This window comes from Arvicola amphibius, chromosome 6, assembly GCF_903992535.2.
Source record: "Arvicola amphibius chromosome 6, mArvAmp1.2, whole genome shotgun sequence".
NCBI classification, from domain to species: domain Eukaryota; kingdom Metazoa; phylum Chordata; class Mammalia; order Rodentia; family Cricetidae; genus Arvicola; species Arvicola amphibius.
Genome location: NC_052052.2, coordinates 116,688,880 through 116,713,563, shown reverse-complemented (window position 1 = coordinate 116,713,563; position 24,684 = coordinate 116,688,880). Strand labels below are relative to the sequence as shown.

At 42.1% G+C, this 24,684-nt stretch overlaps 2 protein-coding genes and 1 non-coding gene across 7 annotated transcripts in view; 1 reads left to right on the top strand and 2 right to left on the bottom strand.

Annotated features, from left to right (window-relative positions):
- Positions 1–13,549, bottom strand: part of Arid4b (AT-rich interaction domain 4B) — a 112,350-nt gene extending 98,801 nt beyond the window's left edge. For 4 of the 5 annotated variants that reach the window (XM_038332973.2, XM_042055234.1, XM_042055235.1 and 1 more), the window contains exons 1-2: positions 13,157–13,549; positions 12,490–12,544 (exon numbers count right to left, since the gene is read on the bottom strand). In XM_038332973.2, the coding sequence (XP_038188901.1) occupies positions 12,490–12,495 (6 nt within the window). In that variant the 5' untranslated portion in view covers positions 12,496–12,544; positions 13,157–13,549. The remainder of the gene's footprint in view (positions 1–12,489; positions 12,545–13,156) is intronic. The other variant, XM_038332972.2, reaches the window with a different exon arrangement.
- On the bottom strand, positions 10,950–11,082 carry LOC119818139. The gene has a single exon (XR_005286048.1). It is a non-coding gene; the product is annotated as a small nucleolar RNA SNORA42/SNORA80 family (small nucleolar RNA).
- A 391-nt stretch (positions 13,550–13,940) lies between the features above and the next one.
- Positions 13,941–24,347, top strand: Ggps1 (geranylgeranyl diphosphate synthase 1). Its single transcript, XM_038335506.2, has 4 exons — positions 13,941–14,137; positions 20,009–20,101; positions 22,264–22,334; positions 23,104–24,347. Exons 2-4 carry the CDS (start codon positions 20,032–20,034, stop codon positions 23,863–23,865), a joined length of 903 nt encoding a protein of 300 aa, XP_038191434.1. The 5' UTR covers positions 13,941–14,137; positions 20,009–20,031; the 3' UTR covers positions 23,866–24,347.
- The last annotated feature ends 337 nt before the right edge of the window (positions 24,348–24,684 follow it).

The window sequence follows — 24,684 nt, the reverse complement described above, 5'->3', positions numbered from 1 at the left end:
AAAATCTGATAGATCAAAGAAGAGTGGAGGAGAAACCAGCTGACCTACTCACCACACTTCCCAGACCAAAGAGACCTTGATTTCTTTTCTTTTCTTTTTTTTTTTTTTTTTTTTTTTTTTTTTTTTTTTTTGAGACCTTGATATTTCTAAGTCCCTTTATACTCCTTCCTGGGTGTCTTCTCTTTCTGTATTCCTGTGTTCTCTATGGCTAATTCTAGTCAGCTAGTCTCTGGCTCCACTCCATGACTTAAGTATAACTTTATTAACACAATCTCGGGGTATCAGTGAGATCAAATATCCTGAAATAGTACTCATTACACACATACACACACACACACACACACACACAAAGAATATTAAATTTTTGGATACAAATTACAGACCTGGGCCAGGGATATGTCCCAGTGGGTAATAGTACTAGCCATTCAAGCTTGGTAACCTGAGGTCATTTTCCACAACCCACATAACAAGTGGATGTGGGTGTACATTTGTAATTCCAGCACTCCTGTGGCAAGATGGGAGGCAGAGGGGAGAAACAGAGAGGCCCTTCTTCAACAGGACGAAGTACCGAGTTGTTCTCTGACCTCCCTAATGTGCACTGTGTGCGCTTACCCACATATTTAACATAAACAGAAATTTTTTAACACACAGAAATTTTCAACTAAAAAGTTGTTTTAAAAGAATAGTAACAGTAATTCAGATATCCTAAACTTACAGTACCAAAGTTCTCAAACTAGAATTTAAGAGAATACAAGTCAAGGCATGCTGGCACTTACATGCAGCACTTAGGCTGAGGCAGGAGGACCACAAATGTGAAGTCTAGGCTACATGAAAATATCTTAAGTAAGAAGTCTGTCTAGAGCAGTAGTTCACAACCTGCAGGTCACAACCCCTTTACGGACTCAACAACCCTTCCACAGGTGTCTCCTAAGACCATCAGAAAACACAAATATTTATGATTCATAACAGTAACAAAATTACAATTATAAAGTAGCAACGAAAGTATTTTCATAGTTGGGGTTACCACACACGAGGAATGTCTGTATTAAAGGGTCACAGCTTTAGGAAGGTTGAGAAGCACCGGTCTAAAGGGTATGTCCAATCAGTGGTCCAACACAAAATCATAAACTTAACTTAAAACACTGAAATTGGGACTGGTGAGGTGGCTCAGTAAGGCACTTGCTGCCAAACTTGATGACCTGAAACCCACAGGGGAGAAGCAGAGAACTCCTACCATTTGCCCTCTGACATCTGTACACACATAACAGCACATTCAACCACCACAGACAAATATACACATCATGCATGCACACACACAAAATAAAAAGAATAAAATAGGTTTTTGCAATTATTTTTGTAAATTGCAGGTTCTCAAGTGTGAACCTTACAGATGACTGTGTCAACATCAAAAGGTTGAAACTATTGTTTTCATTGTAAAATATGTGTTACACGTCTAAAACACACTGTAACCTGACACTTAGAGTAGTATGACTTAACATAGAATTATCCTTTTCTTAAATGATGCCTAAATTTATAACAGATGGGTAATACAGATCATTTCCTATTCGACTTTGGTCTTTACAAATAATAATGGTACAGAAATGAAACCTCTCAACCTCCTTACCACCAAATACTAAAGTTAACCTCAACTAATACCGCACCACCCAAGGTAATGCCTTGCTTCATATTGATCTCCAACTGTATCTTGAATCAATATGTAATCATAGGCACTCATTAGGACAAATGAATGACTGCAAAGTGTGAGGGCAAACATACATTAACTTGTATACATATGCTTCAAAATCACACTTGAAAATTTCCAGTGACTTTTGAAATTATTTCATGAAGGCTAGAGAAATGGCTCGGCAGGTAAAAGCACTGCTCCTGTGGAGGATCCAGGTTCAATTCCTAGCATTCACACTGTAACTCACAACCATCTCTAACTGTAGTTCCAGGGAATCAAACAGCTGCTTCTGGCCTCTGAGGACACCAGATGTGACCGCAAGCATGCATGTATGCAAAATACTCATGCACAATCATAAAAACTTTTAATTACTTTATGAAATATTCTCATGAAATCCCAGATTAATTTTAATTAAACTTAACTTGTAAAACACAGATTTGGGGAAGTCCTAAGTGCAAATATGGGGCTGAAGAAACGATTCAAGTTAAGCACACTTGCCGCTCTTGCAGAAGACTACAAGAGACCGGTTCTTAGCACCCAATCAAACCATGTCAGGAAGCTCACAATTACCTGTAACTTTAGCTCCAGGAGATCCAAAATCATTTTCTGGCCTTTGTAGGCATCCTAAACATGTACACACACGGGCATGCGTGTGTCACTCAAGTGAACGTATGTATTTTATGTAAATGTTTTAGAAATAATGGAATAAAATCACGTTGTGACTAGCAGTGATCTGAACAAATACAACTAGAATATGAGTACTGACATGTGGTTGTCTGTCCTTAATGGTAAGAAGAGTGCAGTCTCTTGAACAGAGAGCAGTTAACAGTCAGCTATGCCTAACTGTCCTGCCAGTTCCAGTCCTCTGGAAAATACATAATATGGCATTCAATTCTGTGTGATTCTGAGGAAAGGAGAGGCTTACAGACCCCTAAAACTCACCCATGCTTGAACTGTCTAAATATAAGCATCACTAATTAAAGACCGCTAGGACTCAGCCCAGAGTGAAGTGAGGGAAAGAGTGCTGCTTGGTTTGTTTAGGATGAGGCATGGTCTCACCATAACCCAAACTGGCCTCAAGCTCCACCATACACCAGGCAAGTATTACTATGAGCACTTCCTCTTTTTCATCTTTTATTATGCCTCTTGTTTCTATAATCAATTAAAAAATACAATCCTCAGGATAGCCGACTGAGCTCCTGAAATAAGGTTTCTTGGTCTATGCAAACTAGCCTTTTCTTATTTTCATTTTATGTATCTGGTTTTTATACTCAAGTGAACTGTTCATCAATTTGCATGAACTCTTTGCCTTACTTTCCCCAAATCTGAACACTACCTTCAATTTTAGTATGAAAATGATCAGATTTCTTAAAAGTATACTATTTTCATAGGAAATCTCAAAATCGTTACCACTTAAGAGAGAAATTTAATAACTCTAAACATTCCAATTAGTACATCAAATGGACTATACTGTCTGTATAAAGGCAATAGATATTCTTTCATTTTCGTGTAAATCATTTATATGAAAGTATTTCAATCATCTGGGAACAAAAGCTAACTCATTTATATGTTTTGTTCTCTGTCCATCATGTTCAAAGGAGGCTATAAGCCAAAAATGTATTAGTGGCCTATTTTTATTAATATTTTCCTTTGTCTTCCTCAAGTTACAAGCTGAAACTGATACTTTGCACATAGGTAATAAAAATCTCAAATTAATTATTACAGCATTTCATATTTTACCAGAATCTACATCTCCCATATTCTACAATCATTTATCTGTTAACTATTAAAAGAATGAAAGATAAGAATGGTGACACACGCCTTTAATCCCAGCACGAAAGGCAGAGACAGGTAGCTCTCTCTGTAGACGTCAACTTTCACAGAATACTGGAATAGTAGCACATACTTCTAGTGAAGTTAAAACTGTCCAGAAGAGCCACTAAATGTGTTAAATGAGGCCATGTCTTAAAAACTACTACTTTCTGCCAGAGTGAAACAACTATAAAAAATGGGTATGTCAGCCATGCATGGTGGCTGACATTTAATCCCAACACTCAGAAGGCAGAGGCAGAATCTCTGTTGAATTCGAGGCCAGCAGGGCAGCCAGGGCTGTTACACAGAGAACCCTTGTCTTAAAAAAACAAACAAGGGGCTGGAGAGATGGCTCAGAGGTTAAGAGCACTAACTGCTCTTCCGGAGGTCCTGAGTTCAATTCCCAGCAAACACATGGTGGCTCACAACCATCTGTAATGAGATTTGGTGCCCTCTTCTGGCCTGAAGGCATACATGGAGGCCTTTATTTATTTATTATTAATAAATCTTTAAAACAAAAAAGGGGTAGGTGCCACTGTTCCAGGCTGGAGAATGGATGACACCATAAAACCACCACCAGTAACAAAGACAACTGATATACCCCCTCCAGGCATGCTAGGGTGACTGGATTTGCACTATCCTCACAAAGTAACAACTGCCTTGAGCAAGAAAATCACTAAAGGCCAGGCGGTGGTGGCGCACGCCTTTAATCCCAGCACTCAGGAGGCAGAGGCAGGCAGATCTCTGAGTTCGAGGCCAGCCTGGTCTACAAGAGCTAGTTCCAGGGCAGGCTCTAGAAACTACAGGGAAACCCTGTCTCGAAAAAAAAAAAAAAAAAAAAAAAAAAAAAAAAAAAAAAAAAAGAAAGAAAGAAAGAAAGAAAGAAAGAAAGAAAGAAAGAGAAAATCACTAAGTAGTTAAGGACATTTGCTGCTCTGACAGAAAAGAGGTTTAGTTCCCACATGACCACTCACAACCACCTGTGTGACTCAAAAGAGCTGACACCCTCTTCAGGTCTCTGTAGGTACTATATACGTGCAGTACATACATGTGAACATTCACAGACATAAAATAATTTTTTTAAAAAAGGGATGTGGGATCATGGTGATATACCACCTTTAATCTCAGCACTTCAGAGGCACAGTCTGGCAAATTAAAATTTCAAGGCCAGTCAGGTCTACATAGCGAGTTCTGTGCTAGCCAAGACAACACAAAGTAAAACCCTGTCTCACAAATAAAACACACTTAAAGTAAAAATAAAAGGAAAGAAAAATGCTGAAAAGCAAAACAACACATCTTTTGTGAAAATTTGTAACTACAACCACCTCATATACACAATGTACTCCACGATGTCTCCTTGGACAAAGTTTTTCAAGAAGAATGTGTTCAAAGACACCAGTCTTAGGTGCAGGACTGACTGGAAATCAGATCAAGTTCCCAGAGAGTATTAAGCTGAGCAAGAACAAACAGTTCTTTCAAAAGTTTCAATTTTACATGATTTTTGGTCATTAAAAAAAATAGAGGAACTGATTGGGCAGTGGTGGTGCACTCCTTTAATCCAAGTACTCGAGAGGCAGAGGCAGGCGGGTCTCAATAATTTCAATGCTAGCCTGGTCTACAGAGCTAACTCCCAGACAGATAAGGTTCTTACACAGAGAAACCTATCATGGAAAAAAGAAACAAACAAACAAAACAAAACAAAACAAAAAAAACAAACAAAAAAACAAAAAAAACAAAAAAAAACAGAGGAAGTGGACATCCAGGTCAACTGGCAGAGTACTTGCCTGTCATTGCTGAGCCCAGAGTTCAAAACCCAGTACTGCATAGTTAACAGAGATGGGTGAGGTGGTGCATGTCTGTGATCACAGCATGAGAAAGCTGGAAGCAGGAAGATTAGGAATTCTAAGCCATCGTTAGCTACATGGCAAGCTGAAACCCAATCTGAGGTACGTGAGACCCCATCTCTCAAAAAATAAAAAAAAATTAGTAGTAATAATAACAACAGTAACAGTAGCAACAATAGTAACAAAATGACAACCTGTGGCTGCCCAGTGCACTATCAACATATTGAGATGCTCAGAGGTGGATGGGGGGGATGTGCTATAAAATGTGCTATAAAAATTCAGCACACACAAAAAAATTCACCACAAATGAAAGTTTTTTAACTCTACACTAAAGAATCATTAAGCATGATATGTCTGTACTTTGTTTCAAGCCATATTTCAAAGCAACATGACTTTTTTTTTGCTAGCACATAATATAAATGCTTACTTCCAAATGCAGCCACCATCATTTTACCATCATCCTTTAAAAAAATAACTTACTCTCCGAAGGCTCCTACCCTCCCCTCTGCTACTAGCATTTTCCACAGCAGTTGGTGACCCTTTAAAAAAAAAAATCAAACTCCATCGCTCTGCAGTGGGATTGCACCACTTCTCTGTAAGACCTGCTTCCCTATTTCCACAGCAGTGAGAGCAAGAGTCCTCAAAACACCTCCCAGGTTCTAGGAGGGCCTGCAGTGCTCTGCCCTACCATATCCCTTTACCCACCTATCCCTTCCCACTGCCTTCCTCCCTTGTTCCATACCAGCTATCCTGACCTCTAGCGCTTTGAGACCTGGTCAGTCACAGGGCCATAAATGAGCATTCAAGAACCTGCCCAAATTTCTTCTCAGCCCACCACAGCCCCTGAATCTTCTTCACCCTTATCCGATCCAGTCCTTTCCTTATTCCTATGCTATCTATCCCTTAAAGCACTAATTTACTGTATACACTCCTTTTTGATAGCAAGCATATCTTAACATGTGGGATCCACAGAGCCAGGAATTTCTACCTGTTTGATTCTCTGATATATCCTAAAACAGCTAGACCAGAGACTAGCACGCAATAGCATTCAGTAAATGATGAGTGAATTTTCTTTTAAGTCTCCAGGGTCTTAATGGCCACTTGTCACAACACAAACACCTGAAGGTAAATATTCAGCATTCAATAGGTTATCACAAGCCATACCCCCAGAAAAGGAAAAGGTTCACTCCTAGGAGTCAACACACTGAAAAATAAATATTCACTGGGCTATTAAGATCCCTCTGCAGATAAAGGCACTTGACACTAAGCCTGAATTTTATCCCTGGAACCCCACATGGTGGAAAGAGAGAACACACTCCCACAAGTTGACTTCTGACCTCTAACACGCAAACTATGGTGTGCATGCCCACACACACAAAAAAAAAATAAATTTAAAATGTAGTAAAAATTTTAATGTATACATATTTATGTTCAAATAAACACATATGAATAGGCACATCTAAGGATGTTCGTCGTGGGATACATGTATGCAAACAGAAAATAAATGTTACAAATCTTTAAATAAAAAGTTCGGGGACAGCCTGATCTCCAAAGCTAGTTCTAGAACACTTAGGCTACACAAAGAAAATTGTTTTGATAAACCAGAAAAAAAATTAAACTTTCAAAGGTAAATTTATAGTTTGCAAATTATATCTCACATTTTAAAATGAAAAAAATCAAAATAACTGATAAGATTGTTGAGCTCAATACTCCTACTCACGAGGACAGACTAGGAGTTGGGAATACCTTTTTGGGTGTACTCAATCTGAGAAGTTCCATGTACTGACTACATAAAGCAAAGAATGTTAAGTGGAGGGCAGGTATCTCAGGAGCGGCTCATATTAACAGCAACAGGGAAAACATTCACCTCCCATCTAACATTTCTAATTCAATCAGCTAAACCTTCAATACTCTGGCTTTTCCTTCACTCTCTCCCAAACTCCCAGCTGACAGCCGTCTACTCCACTCTTACTACATTAGTCTACTCTCCTTACACAGTTGCTATTCCAGCCCGAAAATATGTACCACATCACTTCACTCTGTAGTTCAAGACTCTCACAAGACTTCAGGGCTGCATCAGTTCATTCGTTTACTCTAACAGAATACACAGGGAATGGTATTATAAAGTTACAAAACTTAGCCAGGCAGTGGTAGTGCACACCTTTCATCCCAGCACTTGGGAGGCTAAGGCAGGTGGATCTCTATGAATTTGAGGCCAGCCTGGTCTACAGCGTGAGTCTCAGGATAACCAGAACTACACAGAGAAAGAAAAAAGAAACAAAACAAAAAGTTACAAAACTTATTTTTAAAAAACTGCAAACTTATCACAGTTTTTGGAGACTGGAAATTTCAAGGCAGGCAGTCCCATGTATTCAGCCACTGGTAGGGACCAAACGAGAGCTGGGAAAATGAAAGTACGAAGGCTGGTGACCTGAGTTCTATTGTCAGAACCCACACAGAGAAAAGATATCCACTATACCAAGTTGTCTTCTGCAATGTTCACTCTGGCACAGAAGTGTGCACGTGCACACGCACAGACACACACAGTCTCTCTTTCTCTAATTTCCTTAAAATTAATTGTTAAAGTTTCATGTAGCTTGCACGTGAGTACCTGTTTATGTGTGCATGTGTATGGGTGCACATGCACTTGGGTACATGCACACAGGTCAAAGGTTATCAACAGGTGCCTTCTTCCATCACTATCTATCTTTAAAAAAAATTACATTTATTTATTTTGTGTGTGGTTAGGGGAGGAACATACATATATGGAAACCAGAAGGATTGCTAGGATCAAACTCAGGTTCCCAGGCTTGGCAGCAAGCTGAGCCATCTTGCCAGCCCCTCTCCATCTTTTCTTTTTTAAGCAGTGTCTCTCTCTGAACCTGGAACACAGCAGTTCAATTTGACTGGACTGGCTAGCCCACAAGCCCCAGTATCTCTTCCTTCTAGTGCTGGGATTACAAGTAAACACAGCCACATTCAAATTTTACATGGTTGCTGGGGTCCAATTCAGATGCCTCATGCTTGTGCAACTCAGTGTATGAACTGAGTCATGTCTCCAGGCCCCTCACATAGCACTTCAGGAAATTTTCAGACTAGAACTGTAACTCAATGGCACAGTACTTGCTTCCATGTATGAGACCCTGGCGGCTTCAACCTCATCACCTCGAAGGGAAGAGAGGTTCCCTCCTTCATTTCATCTTCTGTCACTGTTCTAGTCTCACCCCAGCACAACCGCTGCTGTTAACTTTGAGATAAGATCTCATTAAATCACTCAGGCCAGCCTTGAGCTTACTCTGTAACCTAGGCAGCACTGAATTTGCCATTCTCCTGCCAGGGTATCCAAAGTAGGTAGGATAATAGGCCTGGCAACACACCCAGCTGCAACAAACTTAAGTTTCCATATATACTACCCTGCTTTGTTCCTTTCTGCCCAGTCTGTTCCCTTATATCTGAAATGCTTTTCCCTTTCTTTAACACTCACCACTGACGTCCACTATCCCAGAAAACTTTCCATGACTCTCACTTAGCTGTCCTTCCACAGTATGTACTGCAATGGTCACATGGTGGAACAAATACTCTGAAAGTGCTTTAGTTTTAAGTGTCTTCTACTACACTGAGAGCAAGCCAAATTACTGATGCTACCTCATCACACTGGCTGACACATGGAAGTAGTTCTTAAATGATGATTTATTTCAAAGAAAAAAAGAAAAAGAAAAAAGCCAAGGCAGAAAAGGAAGCAAATGGAAAGGAGGAAAAGACAGAGTATGCATGCATACCCAGAACCGAAGAGGGCACTTACAACCAGTGTGTCTGCATGGTCTAGGCCAGTACTCACTGAGAGACAAGAATACATATGAAAAAGCCCAGACTCTGTGGAGCATCTAAACCACTCATTCCCTAAACATTTTTATGTCTAAGCCACACAAGCCCACTACTTCACTCTACAACTTACTACAGTATATTAAGAATGTTGATAACGTACACAGTATAAAAGGAGAAACTTTTTAGTTACAAAAAAGTAGGAATCAATTTGATGTAATTAACTGTACTTTCCATAGCCTATCTCTTAATGTTATCATATTAATGTTGAAAAGTCTATCAACCAAAAGTATGAAAAACAACAGAAGGGCTATTGAGATGGTCAGCAGGTAAGGGCCCTTACTGTGGGGCCTTTGACCATCCTAAGAACCCATTTGGTGGAAATCAAAACTCAACCGCCATAAACTGTTCTCTGACCTCATGCGAGTGTACACACATACAAATAAATAAATGTTAACATATTTGTCAAAAAGAAAAAAACACAGGACACCAGGAACTCCTACCTAATAGCAGTGTCCACAGCAACAGTCACATCAATCCGAAAGCAGGCTGCTTTTATGTGACAGTCACAGTTCTCACAAACAGACTGCAAAAACATTCTTCAGACAGAGCACACTAGTAATGACCAGGTTTTGTGTAAATTAATTTTTGAAGGTTATACCATAAGAAAACTGCTTCAAAAAGCCAGCTAACATTTAAAATAGCATATAGACTTTTCTACATTTAATGACTTTAGGCAAAGACCAAAGAATATCATTACCTCAATACACTGCCACAATAAAATTCCCAGTGTCACTATTAATAAATGTCACTAATAATAATTCAAACTTTAAAAGGCTTGCTTCAAAGATTTGTTGGGCAAGATTCAACAAACAGCATAAAATCACTCTCAGCTCAAATGTTGTCCACACACATACGCGCTACATGAAACCTTTTACTCACACACAAAATTGGGCCCGACATATTCAACACTGAACACCTTTTCTTCATTTTATATTGTTACTTTGGTAGTCACATTTATGCACCCCAGGCTGGCCTCAAACTCACAAAGATCGAACTGCCTCTACCTCCTCCATGCTGCAATTAAAGGTATGTGCCATCTTTATTTTAAAGATTTATCTTTATTTATGTGCATAAGTGGGGTGACGAGGTGGCTGTAAATAAAGTATAGGTGCTGGGCACTCAACACCCATGAGGAAGGGCAGCAGGCTCCTAAACACTCATCCATCTCTCAGGCACTCAGGAAGAATTTGTCTTTTACACATCAGAAATTAAATTGTAAAAAGAAAGATTTTAATACTAGCAATTAATAATAGAGTCCCCAAAATTCCCTAAACTAAAAACAAAAAGTTCTTTATGAAGTTGAAAATGTTTTAACAACTTTTTAAAAACACTTCTAATAGTAAGTAGCTTTACTTTAAAGATAGTACAGATCCCCCAAAATACTGCAATTGTCTAATACCATGGAACTTTTAAAACTAAAGTTTCCAGAGTACTTTCTTTTCATTTCTATTTTGATTGCTTATTAGAAACAGTTTCATGTGGCCTTGGCTGGCTCAATGGCTAGGTTAGGCCATAGCTGACTGTGTATCCCAGGCTGGCCTTGAACGACTGACCCTCCTTCCACTGCTGGGATTAATATGCATGCACCTCATACCAAGCTGCTCTTTTCCTTTCTCTTCTTTTTTTTTAAACAGGAAAAGGGATAAAGAGAAAAATCTACATCTTCAACTTACATAGCCCTTTCTACAAACACATTCTTTTTTTTTTTTTTTTTTTTTTTTTTTTACTGTGCGACCCACTTCAGTGCCAGCAGCCTACAGGCAGAGGCCAGGCAATGGTTCGGGGCCGCAAGTTGCTCTAGCACGGGACACTATGACAGGCCCAGGGAATACAAACACATTCTTAAATTTGTCAGGCATTACAATTGGAACTGTGACAGATTACAACATTCTGAAAATTTATTCATCTTCCAAATATATTATACATGAATCAAATTAAATTTTTTCTCAAGTTTTCATCCAACAGCAAAGCAGCTCCATACTTTCCTAAAACGCTCACTTTCCACTGTTTTCACAGTTGTGCGGCTGTGACTGACAAAGGGTTTTGTCTCTGACGGGTCACTGGATGTTTTCATTCACATGAAAGCAGGACAGAACTCAGTAAATAAAAACCAAGCCCTAAACAGAGTCCTAAACTCAAAAATAAAAAGCCTTTAATAATGGGCTATATACAACAGGCAAATAGTTAAGTACCAAGAGCATTTCCATTTGTCTATAAACAGAATAAACAGAAGCTTTTGTAACTGTACCCACTTGCAGTCCTACAAAAGCAATCTTCACTCTGGAAACAAGTGAAATTAATAAAAAAAGAAGAAGAAGAAATCTAAAAGAACTGTCAAAAGTTGATGCTATTTACATTCTAACATGCTACTGGTTACATTAAATCCCGTTAAACACACACTACTACCATTTTCAAGCATATCTGAATTTGTAATGAATTTAAAGAAAACAAATTCTAGCATCAAAATTCCATCAGTTAAATCTAGATATATCAAATAGCCAAAGTTTTTCATACCAGTGTAATTTTAAAAAAATTTACAAATTCCATAAAATGACAAAAACCACCTGTACTTTTTTTATTGCTCTGATTTATTCCACCAATAAAAAACTACTTCGACACGTACCTCAGAAGCTATTCTGCAGTCAACATGTTTACTTCGGAGGAACCTGGCCATCAGTTTTCCACACACCATAGCAGAGCACGTGACAACTCCAAGACCCAGAACACCAACATAAAGAAAAACGAACCACACAACCCTAACTCCCTGCAATACAGGTGCAACAGGCCAAATCGGATCTCTAAAGGTAAAGTGCACCAAACTGCTTAAACATCTTCGAGAGTATTTTTGCTTTCTGCTTAAAATTCACGGTTCCAGCCATACAATCAAAGGAAATTTTCTTTCATCAGTATTAACAGTCAGACCTACTGAACAGTACTGTTTCAAGAGTCGGGTTACTAGAGCAGCTTTCTGTTTTACGATTTAAGACGCTCTAATTCGGGCAGTTTGTTCATACGTTCCCATGCAAAAGGCACTGTTCTATTGGGGAGCCGCACAGCTTTGGGGAGATGGCTCCGAACTGACTCCACAACTCCACGCCACAGCCCGTGGATGTTCGCACCAGCTGACCCTCTGTCTCCCGGGAAAGCTCCGCACCAAGACACTCCACACACCTGCCGCTGCAAAACTCGCAGGCCCGCCACTGCCACGGCCCCCTACACTTCCTGAATTCGAAAGCCACTCAAGCTGGTTGAGTGACGCCTTACCTTCATGGTGACTCTGGGGCCGCGATCCCCACGGCGACACCAGCTTCACCTGCACCTGGAAGGGAAACAAAGACACCCGGTCAGTACCACCGGCACCCCCTGCGCCGTCGGGGCGGGGGCGGCGCCGAGTGGGGCCAAGAGCCGGAGCAGGCACGCGCCATCCCAGAGCCCCTACCGCCCCCACCGCCCGCCGCCCCATTGTCGCGACTCCACGGACTTTTCCCCGTCCTCCACGATGACGCCATTTCTGTCAGAAAACTCACAACAAGCGCAGGGTCCGGCGCGGCCTGGAGCGCGGCTGCAGCCGTCCAAGCCCACGGAACCGCGATGCCCAGAGCCCCAGGGCTGAGCCCCGAGTGAACCGGCAGGCCCCCGGGCTACGGCGGCTCGGCCCCACAGAACCCGTCCGCGTCCCGCCCGAGCCCAGGCCCACAAGTGGGAGCCGGGGCCGGGCACCGAGGACATCCAGCTCCCAGCCTCACGGGCCGAGGCCGCGGGGCCCCACGGTGCGGCCCGGGAAGGGCGGCTCCGGCTCCGCGCCGCGGGGGGCGGGGGTCCCGGGAGGCCGAGGCCCCGCTGCGAGCGCCGACTCAGCCCCGTTGCCATCTGCCCCGCTGCGCGGCCCGGCCCGGAGCTCCCCCCCCCCCACGAAAAATAATGCCCCTACCTCCGGCGCAGACGAGGTCCGAGCCCTGCGGCCGGAGTCCCCCGCTCCGCCTCCCCCCCAACACCAGCAGGCCCGGGGGAAGAGATGGCGAAGAAGCTGCGGGTCCGCCGGCGGCTGGGGCTCCGGCTCCTCCTCCTCCCGTGGCGGCGACTGGTACCTTTGTTTGGCGGCCGCTCCGGCTCCCTCGCGGGGGGAGGGGGGCGACGAAAAATCCCTCCCAGACGGAGGTCCGGGGCCCCGGTCTCGAAGCCCTCCCGAGGACCGCGGCCGCCGACCTTCTGCGGCTCCCTCCGGGCAGACGTCCAGGCGGTGGCCGTCGCGGCGGCAAGCTGTGGCTAGAGACTCTCCCTCCGCTCCGGCGCCCGTGCTCCTCACTCCGGACTCGACTGACGGGCAAACATCGCTTCCCCCCACCCCGGCCCCCCCTTCCCCTTCTCCCCTCCCCTCGGCTCTTTTCCCCTCCCCTACCCCTTTCCCGGATGCCCCTCAGACGACCGAGGATTGGCTAGAATTCTATGGAGCCCGCCTCTTCCCGGTTTTTATTGGTTTGAGCGATGCAAACAACGACGCCATTTTCCCACCAGTTCTATGGAAACAGAAAGTTATGCCTCAATGCTCCCTGGGATTTGTAGTCCACTCTTCCGGACCAATTGGCAAACTCCCGGACATAAGAACTACCAAAACCGCAATGCCGCTTGCCTGCGTTCGACAAGAGCGGGGAGGGGAAGGGGGCGCGGCCATAAGGCAGAGGGGAGGTGGCATACAACGCCTGCGCAGTGTGACAGGGATGGCGTATTTTCTTGCACCGAGTAATGCGGCGTCGCTGGCCGCTAAGGAGGGCGGAGATTTCTGTGGTGAAGTAGGGGGAGGGCTCCAAGGAGGCCTCGGGAAGAGCCGGGGTCTGAACTATAAAGAGAGAAGTTGATGTGGGCACTGCTTGTCTTGGACCGGCGGCTTGAAGTCTGAGATCATCGTGGAACCGTGAGCAGCGGCGCGGCGGCGGGGAGGGGGGGGGGGGACCCGGATGGGGAGCAGGGGAGGGGGCGGTACCGAGGAGGAGGAAGAAAGGAGGGAGAAGACCCGGATGCTGACCCGGCTCGGGGTGACTGGCGGCCGGGTGGCTGGGTCGCGGGGGAGGTAGAGGGGCTCCGAGGAGCGGAAGGGGCACCGATGCGGCTCAGGGGAGAAGCCTGCCGTTGAGCTTATTACTCCGCTCCCGGTGTGGAGCTCTTTTCCCTCAGAGCCGTCACTCCCCGTGCTTGGAGTGAAAAAGGGTCTTGCTGTGCGCATCACAGCTATGTTTCTCGGTGGCCCATATCTGTTTAGCTAGTTTCAAGCCAGAGCATGCCTATAAAAATGAGAGAAATACTCTCCATGGAATTTTCCATTTTTGTATGCGGACTGATGCGCTGAGTTTATTCTCTGAGGTGTTGGGAGAAGCGTTCATTCAGTCCTCGGGTGGAAAGTCCTCCGGGTGGACCTTGTGCAACTTCCTGAACGCAGCTGGTCAGACAAAGTGAAGCGTGATAGGAGGATGTGAATAAGAGCTTTGGCTTAGGGAAGTATAGAGAGGTTTTCCTGAGGGAGTGAGGATAGAGCTTGGCTCAAGAAGCCAGCATAAGTTACTAAGGGAAGAGCCTAGAGGAAAGGAGAGTCCAGAAAGAACGTGTTGGAAACCCGTTTCAGGAAAAGGCTTTCCCAGTATGAAGACTGAGACCCAGAGACGTTAGGAAGGCTGATTGATCCAACACCCTGGAGACTAGATCAAGAGGATTACTGTATATTTTAGGCCAGCCTAGACTACACAGGACAACCCTGTCACCAGAAAAAAATAAATAGATAAAAAAGGTTTTATCTGCTCTTAGGGTCCAGTGAACAATAAGATATATTGGGTTCCCAACTTGAATTACTAAAATAACTCACCCAAAAGTAGAGGAGTTTAGCATTGTGGTGCTGACACATTCCAAGGCCAGCCTGATCTACACAAGTTCCAGGCTAGCCTGGGCCACACAAACCCTGCCTCAAGAAAAAGAAAATGGAGGAAGATCGATCAGAGACAGCTGCAATAGTATTTCAACAGGGGAAATGATCTGGTTGCATAAATATTCATTAATCCAGTCTTCGAATAAATTTCCAACAGCTTTTGAGAGTAGGAAAATGGTATCAGATTCACACTGAGGCATTCTATTGTGAGTCCACATAAGATTAACTGAGTTCATGCCACTTAGCACTTAAATTTCAGGGTAGTCATGAAAAGCTGAAAAGTCTAACTATAAAAAAAAGTCAAAAATATATAGACCCCTTAAACTGCCTTAGACTCTTAAAGTGCAGAGCAGATGGACTTTCAGTACTTAAAAACACTGAAGTTCTCATGTTTCTCCGCCACAGTGAATACTGTATGTAAATACTTTCTGGGAAGGGAACATCAATTGATTTATATGAGTACTGTTAAACTGTGGATGAGCAAATGAAATACTTTTTTCATTCATCACTAGTAGAGAAATATTAAAGATTTTTAAAACAACTTCAGTATTTCAGAAGGCAGAGGCAGGCGATCTCTGTGTTGGAGGCCAGCCTAGTCTACAAAGTGAGCTCCAGGAAGCCATGCTCTGTTACACAGAGAAACCCTGTCGGGAGGTCGGGGGAACAACATAACACTTCAGTAGTTAAAGGCTATGTCATTCTTAATTTCTGTGCAGAATATACCTGCTATTGACCCAGAGGCAAATTCTTGAAGGTGACTTCATTATTTTAAGATAGGTAAAAGGTGTTTTCCAGAATACTAACAAGATAGCAGCATGCTTTTTACTGCCACCCTAATTGAGAAGAAATGGCTGCTAGCAGGTTTAAAAAGAAGATGCTTTGGGGACTTGAGGATTTAGTTTAATGGTAGACCACGAGTAAGTGCAAGGCTGTGGACTTCACCCAAAAACGAAAAAGAACAGATATTTTTTACCATACGTTTCAATGATCCGTTGCCAACATTATTTGTCTTCTTTCTTTGCATCTTCTTTATCTTTAGCCTCTAAGAACAGAGTAACATGTTCAGTATAAGAGAGTTCCAGACCAGTCTAGAATACATAGCAAACCCTTCTTGGGGGAGAAAAAAACGTTGCTAAGTTGCTTTTTGAAATATTTGAAAATATTTTGTGACCATCCTTTTCCTTGTAAAGTTCTTCTTAACAGTCACTGCTGGTCAAGGCTAATGGAAAACTTTACCTTAGGAAGAAAGGGATTGAGACACATCATGTGGCCCAAACTGGCCCTGAACTCGTGATCTTTCTGCCCTTTCCCAACTGCTGGGATTACTACATTTGGCTAGAAATTTTCTATTTAAGATGTTACTCTCTGAATTCATATTGCTGTACTGATTTGGTGGGTTGCTGATTTTTGTGTATGAATTAGTAGTAATAGTAATAAGAATTAACAACCAAAAAAATGGACTCTTGAGACTGGAGAAATGGCTCAGCAGGTAAAGTGCTTGCTGTGAAGTCATGAGTACCTGTGTTTATTCCTGGTATCTATGTAGCTGGACATGGCTGCAAATACATGTAATCCCAGCAGTGGGGAGGCAAAGACTGGGGGATCTCTGGTGCTTGCTAGCCAGTCAGTCTAGCCAAACCAGCAAACTATAGATAGCTTCAGTAAAAGACTATTTCAGAACATGAGGTAGGAAGATTAAAGAAATTACCCAATGTCAATCTCAAGGTTCCACATACACCACTGTGGTGGTTTAAATGAGAATGACCCCCCCCCACAAGTTGGTGGAATTGTTTTGGGAAGGATTAGAAGGTGTGGACTTGGAGGAGGTGTGTCACTAGAGGTAGACTTTGAGGTTGCAAAGGCCCACGCCATTCCTGGTTAGCTTTCTGTCTCAGGCTTACGGATAAGATGTAAGCTCTCGGCTACTGCTCAGTGCCATGCATGCATGCCTGCTTGCTGCCAGATCTCCGTATTCGTGTTTATGGACTCACCCTCTGAAACTGTGAGCAAGCTTCCAATTAAATATTTCTTTTCTAAGTTGCCATAGTCATAATGTATTTTTTGTTGTTATTGTTGTTGGGTTTTTTGGTTTTGTTTTTATTTTTGAGACAGGGTCTCTCTACGTATCCCTGGCTGTCTTTTTTTTGTTTGTTTGTTTTTTGTTTTGTTTTGTTTTTCGAGACAGGGCTTCTCTGTGGCTTTGGAGCCTGTCCTGGAGCTAGCTCTGTAGACCAGGCTGGTCTCGAACTCACAGAGATCCGCCTGCCTCTGCCTCCCGAGTGCTGGGATTAAAGGCGTGCGCCACCATCGCCCGGCTCCCTGGCTGTCTTAAAACTATGTAGACCATACTAGCTTTGAACTCACAGAGATCCCCCTGTCTCTGCTTCTCCAGTGCTGGGATTAAAAGCGTACACCACCACACTGGACTGGTCATAGTATCTCTTTACAACAATAAATCAGTAACTAAGACAACCACATACACACATACAAAATAAATGAATACCCTTTTTTTTTTTCCAGACAGAAAACAGTATAACAGCTCTGGCTGCCCCAGAACTTGCTTTGTTTCTCACCTAAAATTCACAGAGATCTGTCTGCCTCTGCCTCTGAAGTGCTGGGATTAAAAGTGTGTGCCACCACTGCCTAGTTATGAATGCTTTTTGAGTCGTGCTTTTCACTGGGCATGGTGGTACACATGTAATCCTAGCACTTGAAGACTAAGAAAGGATTGTTCATTCTAGGGAGCCTGAACCACATTGGAAAATCCTGCCTCTGAAAGCAAACAATAAAAAGGTGTGTGTGTGTGTGTGTGTGTGTGTGTGTGTGTGTGTGTGTGTGTGTGTGTGTGTGTTTCTAAAGAGCAACCTGAACAATAAATACATCACTCTCATTCCTTGATTTTTGTTACCTGTCTTCAATAAAGAGTTACAAACTGAGGTTGTGGGAAACATGGTGTAGTCAGTAAAACATCTCTGAAGCATGATGAGCCAAGTTCAACATCCCCCCATCTTTAACCCTAGCACTTGGCTGAGCCAGAATATCCCAGGAATTCATTGGCCAGCCAATCTAGCTAAGTTGGCAAAGCCTGGGTTCAGTGATGGACCCTGTCTCAAATATGAGATGGAAATGATTGAAGAAGCATCTATACAGACATGCGCTCACACGCACATGAACACACAGAATTTTTGTTTATCACAGGTATTTATTGTGTGCATATGTGTGAGCATCCACATGCCACAGTGGAGGTCAGTATAGCTCTCAGCTCCTGACTCACTTTTCTTTCAGTCTTGGGTATAGAGTCAGCTGATGGCTCTGGGTAAATAAAGGTTTGCCACAGAGCCTGACAGCTTGAGTTGTTCTGTCCATGGAATTCTCATGATGGAAGAGAATTGACTCCCTCTTCGAGGGCTTGTCAAGTTGACAACACTATCACAGGTGCCTTCCAATTCCAAAACCTGTGACATGCAGCTAGCTCTTTGACCAGCAATAACCCTGAAGTGCCATTATGTAGCCATGTTATATTTGGTTTTAGATTTAAAAAAACACAGTGAATCTATGAAAGATTGTTAGAAGAGTGCTTGTGATCCTGAAAGCCAGAGAAGATACAACTCCTAACACCTAAATCTTGCCAGAGGCGTCATGGTTACTAGGAAAGCCTTTAATCCAGCAATTTGCAGGCAGATCTCTGACTTCAAAGCCAGCCTGGTCTACAAAAGTGAGTTCCATGGCAGCCATCTTGTTACACAGAGAAACCTTATAAGAACTTTAAAAAAGTTAAAAAAAAAAAAATGAAAAGCAGAACCTCCAAGGAGAAAAGTAGACATAGATATTTGCAAAGAAACAGGAGTAAAGAAAGCCCCTGCAAAAACCATGATTGAAGGCAAGGTGACATGCTCTATAATCCCAATATTTAGGAGGAGAGGCAGAGGAATCAGGAGTTCAAGGCCAGCTGGGGCTACATATATCTTGTCTCAAAAAATACATATGTGCCTATATGCCCCAGTTTATACTCTAGGAAGTATTGAAATAAAGGCAAAATTCAAAATAATGAAGCACTACAGGAAATTCTTAAATAAAATAATTGCATTAAATTAGAATGCATCTTTAAAACAATCTCAAAATTTATTAATTTGAGAAAAATATTCTTCACAAATTACAAAGACTTTCTTAATATTCATAGGATATTTGTAATATTCATAGAAAAAAATATTTGTGCCGGGTGGTGGTGGCGCACGCCTTTAATCCCAGCACTCGGGAGGCAGAGGTAGAGGCAGGTGGATCTCTGTGAGTTCGAGGCCAGCCTCGGCTGCAAGAGCTATTTCCAGGACAGGCTCCAAAGCTACAGAGAAACCCTGTCTCGAAAACCCCCCCCCAAAAAAAAAATTACAATTTAGTAGATTTTAGTGTACAACCATAACCACATTCTAATAACATTTTGATCCTGTACACACATACACACCACATACATGTGAGCGTGTGCTCACACCTTCATTATTCATTAGTAACAGTCCTTAATTTTTCTGAGCCAGAAACCATTAACCTGCTTTCCCATCTGTATAGATTGCCTGATTCAGAACATTTCCTATAAATAGATCATGCAGCATGTTCTTTTGTTGCTGGCTCCTTTTGCTTTACATAATGTTTTCAAGGTTTTATACCTGTAATGTTTTGCTATATAAATAAAATTTAAGGTCTGTCTTTCAAAAAACACCTTGATAAAAAATCATTTGCAGGGAGGGGGAAGGAGGAGGGAAGGAGATGGAAATTTTTAAATATAAAAAAATAAACCATGAGAAAAAAAAATCATTTGCAATCTAACAAAGATAATTTGATTCATGAGATTATTTTTATATTTCTCCTTTTTAACAGGTCAGCTTTGAAATTTATAAAATATGGAGAAGACTCAAGAGAAAGCTGAAAGAATTCTTCTAGAGCCCTATAGGTACTTACTTCAATTACCAGGTAACAAAGAGTTCAGTTATTGTCTGTTTAGCATAGTTTTCAAAGAGTAGTGTTTGTTTAAATGTTAGCAGCAGGAAAGGTTAAAGTTAAATGATTCTTGAGACCTTCTGTTTGAAGTAATACCATTATAAGAGGAATTATTCAAAGAACTATATAATGAAAATGTTTTTTGTTTTGCTTTCTGTTTTATTGAGACAGGATCTCCTTGTCTCCTAAACTGGCCTAGAATTTATTAAGTAGCCTAGGCTGTCCTGGAATTTTTGGTGAACCTTCTGCCTCTGCTTTCCAACTGCTGGGATTACAGGTGTGCTGTGACCAATCCTAAAAAGTTACTCCTTTTTTCTTTCAATTACATGTCTGGAGGGGGGCGGGGGTATGTGCACATGCGTGCAGACGCTTGTGGTCTGAAGAGGGTGTTACATTTTCTGTGCTAGAGTCACAGCCAGCTGTGAGCTACCGGTAATGAAGGTGCTAGGACCCAGACCAGGTCATCTGCAAGACCTTAATCCTAACTCATTCATAATCACTGAGCCATCTGCCCAACCCAACTCCCAGACTGAAACTTAACTTTCCCTTTTTAAGTTTTGATGTTATGTGTATGGAGGTTTTGACTGTGTGAGTGTGTGTGTGTCTGTGTCTGTGCACCATGTGTATGCCCAGAGCCTGAGGAAGCCAGAAGAGGAGGCGATCAATGCCTCTAGGACTGAAGTTACAGTTACAGTTCTGAGCCACCTTGTGTATGCTGGGAATCAAACCTGGGACTTCTGAAGGAACAGCCATCTCTCCAGCCTCCGAAACTTAACTTTTATATAACCATTTTCTTGAACCCTGTTCTGAATTTGCTGTATTAGACATGTATATGATATTTGTACTAAATGAACTAGTTGTGGTTTGTTTTTTTTTTTTTAATCTACCATGGCTTTATGTTTAGGCTAATTAAACTTCTACTGGCAACTACTACCTAAAGATTTTTCTCAAGCTTTCCATGTGAAAAAAAAAATGCCATTGGAAAACTAGCGGCCCAGTCAACACAAAGGCTAGCACTTGTTTAAACTCAGAGTGTGTAAACTAAAGCTGCCCTAGTGTCTGAAACCTTAATTCAAGGATTTGACAGATAATTTTATGAGGAAATTCATTCACAAAATTCGTTGAAGTTTTTTGTGACAGATAATGCCAATTAATTGTCCCCTAACAGGCTTTGTTTTTCAGAAAAAGAGATTAATGACCCTTCCTAAAAATGACCCTTCCACCCCCAAGTTAAGACTAAAACTCCCTGAAGTGGTTTAGACTTTCTTGTTGGCCATCACTTTAAAAAGCTGTGCTTTTTGACCTGTAATCTTGTGTGTGTGTGTGTGTGTGTGTGTGTGTGTGAGAGAGAGAGAGAGAGAGAGAGAGAGAGAGAGAGAGAGCGCGCGCTGGGGTGGGATGCATGTGTCCTAAGTGTGGTTGCCCGCAGAGGACTAAAGAAGGGATTGGGTCTCCTGAAGCTGGAGTTGCATATGGCTATGAGCCACCTGACATGGGTGCTGGGGACCACACTTGGGTTCTCTACAAGAGCAACAAGAGCTCTTTAACCCTGAGCCATTTCTCCACCCACCCAAGTGTAGTTTGAATGATAACATGAAGAGGGTGGATCCAGTCCCATTATGTACTTTATGATGGAGAATCTGAGGGGTGTTTGGCAAGGAAGGAAATGTATTGATGTGGATGTGACTGTCTTATTAAATCTGATCAGTTTTGAAGCAAGTTTATCAATTTTTTTTTTTTTTTTGAGGCATAGTTTTTCTGTGTTGCTTTGGAGCCTGTCCTGGAACTAATTCTGTAGACCAGGCTGGCCTTGAACTCAGAGAGATCTTGCCTGCCTCTGCCTCCCAAGTGTTAGGATTAAAGGTGTGTGCCTCCACCACCTGGCCTCAATTTTTCTTGTAAGCACATTTTGGAGGCTAATGAAATGACTTAGCTGGTAAAGGTGCTTGTCACCGCACCTAACATCTGACTTCCTTCTCCAGGACCCACATACTCCTGCAAGCTATCCTCTGACCTCCACAGGTGTGCCATGAAATACGCATGTGCATACAAACACAACTAAATTAAATGTTTCTTAAAATTATTTTTTAAGTATAATAATGTTTTATTTGTCATATTCTATCTTTTAATTACAGGTAAACAGGTGAGAACCAAACTTTCACAGGCATTTAATCACTGGCTGAAAGTTCCAGAAGACAAACTGCAGGTATCTAGGCAGTCTGTTTTGTCTCTGTTTGTCCTGCTGTTGGTCGGTTCTGGACTTTGAACTTGCTGGGCAAGTGCTCTGCCACTGAGTCACATCCCCGGCCCTGAGGCAATTCTAATCTTATTCTTCTTCCCCATTTAATCAAGGAATTAGTAAGTGTAATGTAAAAATACTCTTTATTCTGTTCGTGTTTATGCAATATTATTTATTGAGGTTGCTAAATATTTATTAGTTGTAAAAGCTTAAGACAACTGAGACTTTAATAGTTTGGTGATGTCTTTAAGTACAACCTTTTTTAATCAAGCATGTATGTACCATGGTGGGACACACATGGAATCCCAGCCCTTAGGAGCTGGTTACATAGGGAGACTGTGTCTCAAAAGAAAAAAAAAAAGACAAATTCTGAGCCGTAGTGATGGCTCTGAGGTTAATTAAGAGCATGTATTGTTCTTGCAGAAGACCTAAGTTCAATTCTCAGTACCCACCTCTGGCGCTTCACAATTGCCTGTTACTCTAGATCCAGGGGAATCTAGCATCTTTGGCCTCCAAGGGTACCTACACTCACATGCACATACTATACACAAATTAAAAATAATAAAAGTAAATATTTTTTTAAAAATCCTCTGTGTGTGCATGTACACGTGTGTGTGCATTAGTCTTTGTTTATATGTCTCTGTATGTGTTTGTCTATATCCCTTTACATATGTGTGTTGTATGTATGTATATATGCTAGTGAAATTTTCTTTCTATGTTGGTTATTTTCCTCTAGATTATCATTGAAGTAACTGAAATGTTGCATAATGCCAGCTTACTTATTGATGATATTGAAGATAATTCAAAGCTCCGACGTGGTTTTCCAGTGGCACATAGCATCTATGGAATCCCTTCTGTCATCAATTCTGCCAATTATGTCTACTTCCTTGGCCTGGAGAAAGTCTTAACACTTGACCACCCAGATGCTGTGAAGCTTTTCACGCGCCAACTTTTGGAACTCCATCAGGGACAAGGCCTAGATATTTACTGGAGGGACACCTACACCTGTCCCACTGAGGAAGAATATAAAGCCATGGTGTTGCAGAAGACAGGTGGATTGTTTGGACTAGCAGTAGGTCTCATGCAGTTGTTTTCTGATTACAAAGAAGATTTAAAGCCACTGCTTGACACACTTGGGCTTTTCTTCCAGATTAGAGATGACTATGCCAATCTACACTCCAAAGAGTACAGTGAGAACAAGAGTTTCTGTGAAGACCTGACAGAAGGGAAGTTCTCCTTCCCCACTATTCACGCCATCTGGTCAAGGCCAGAAAGCACCCAGGTACAGAACATCCTGCGCCAAAGAACAGAGAATATAGATATTAAAAAATACTGTGTGCAGTACCTGGAAGACGTAGGTTCTTTTGAATATACTCGGTACACTCTTAGAGAGCTTGAAGCTAAAGCCTACAAACAAATCGAGGCCTGTGGCGGTAACCCTGCGCTAGTGGCTTTAGTGAAGCATTTGAGTAAGATGTTCACGGAGGAAAATGAATAATGGTTGCCATTCTTCATTAGACTCATAGCTTCTTTCAATTGAATGGGGAGAGGCTTCCTATTTATCTTTTCAAGTACTAGTCTCCCAAAGGAGTAAATGAGGGTGACATTGTCAGAATCCTTTTGCATAAGAATACAAACTTGAGGGCTGGAGGGATGGCTCAGTGGTAAGAGACTGCTCTTCCAGAGGACCCAGGTTTAATTTCCAGTGCCCACATAGTTCATCCCCCATTTGTAACTCCAGTTCCAGTGATCTGATGGCCTCTTCTGGCCTTTGCAGGCAGCAGGCATGCACGTAATACACAGACATACATGTAACCAAAACATACATATAAGATAGATTATTTTTAATTTTTTAAAAACACAATTGAAATTATCAGGAACCACAAACACGGGTCTTAGAAATGTCATACACTAAATGTGACCTACTGCCACACGTGTGTTTTGGGTTTGTGAATAAAAAGGACTTAATCTTCCAAGAAACTTTCTGCTTCCTAACTGTGTGGCATGGATGGCTTCCAGTTCATTGATGCTTTAGTTCAAAACAGGGACTTCCTAGACAAATCTCTAGGTGACCTAAAGACCAAAGAACTGCCGTCTTTCCCTAAATGATATGCTGAGAGTGTGTCGGTGTTGTCTTTGAAGGCCTGTACCAAAGTCTGAAAAGACAGAATGAAACAGAAGCACTCTTCTACCCACTTCCTTGTTTCCATCATTAACACCCCACAAATTCTGGGATTTTTTACCAAGGAGGCTTTATACTTAATGAAGTTTACATCCTGGTCTCAATTTATGTTTTACTTGTCTGTTTTTGTTTGTG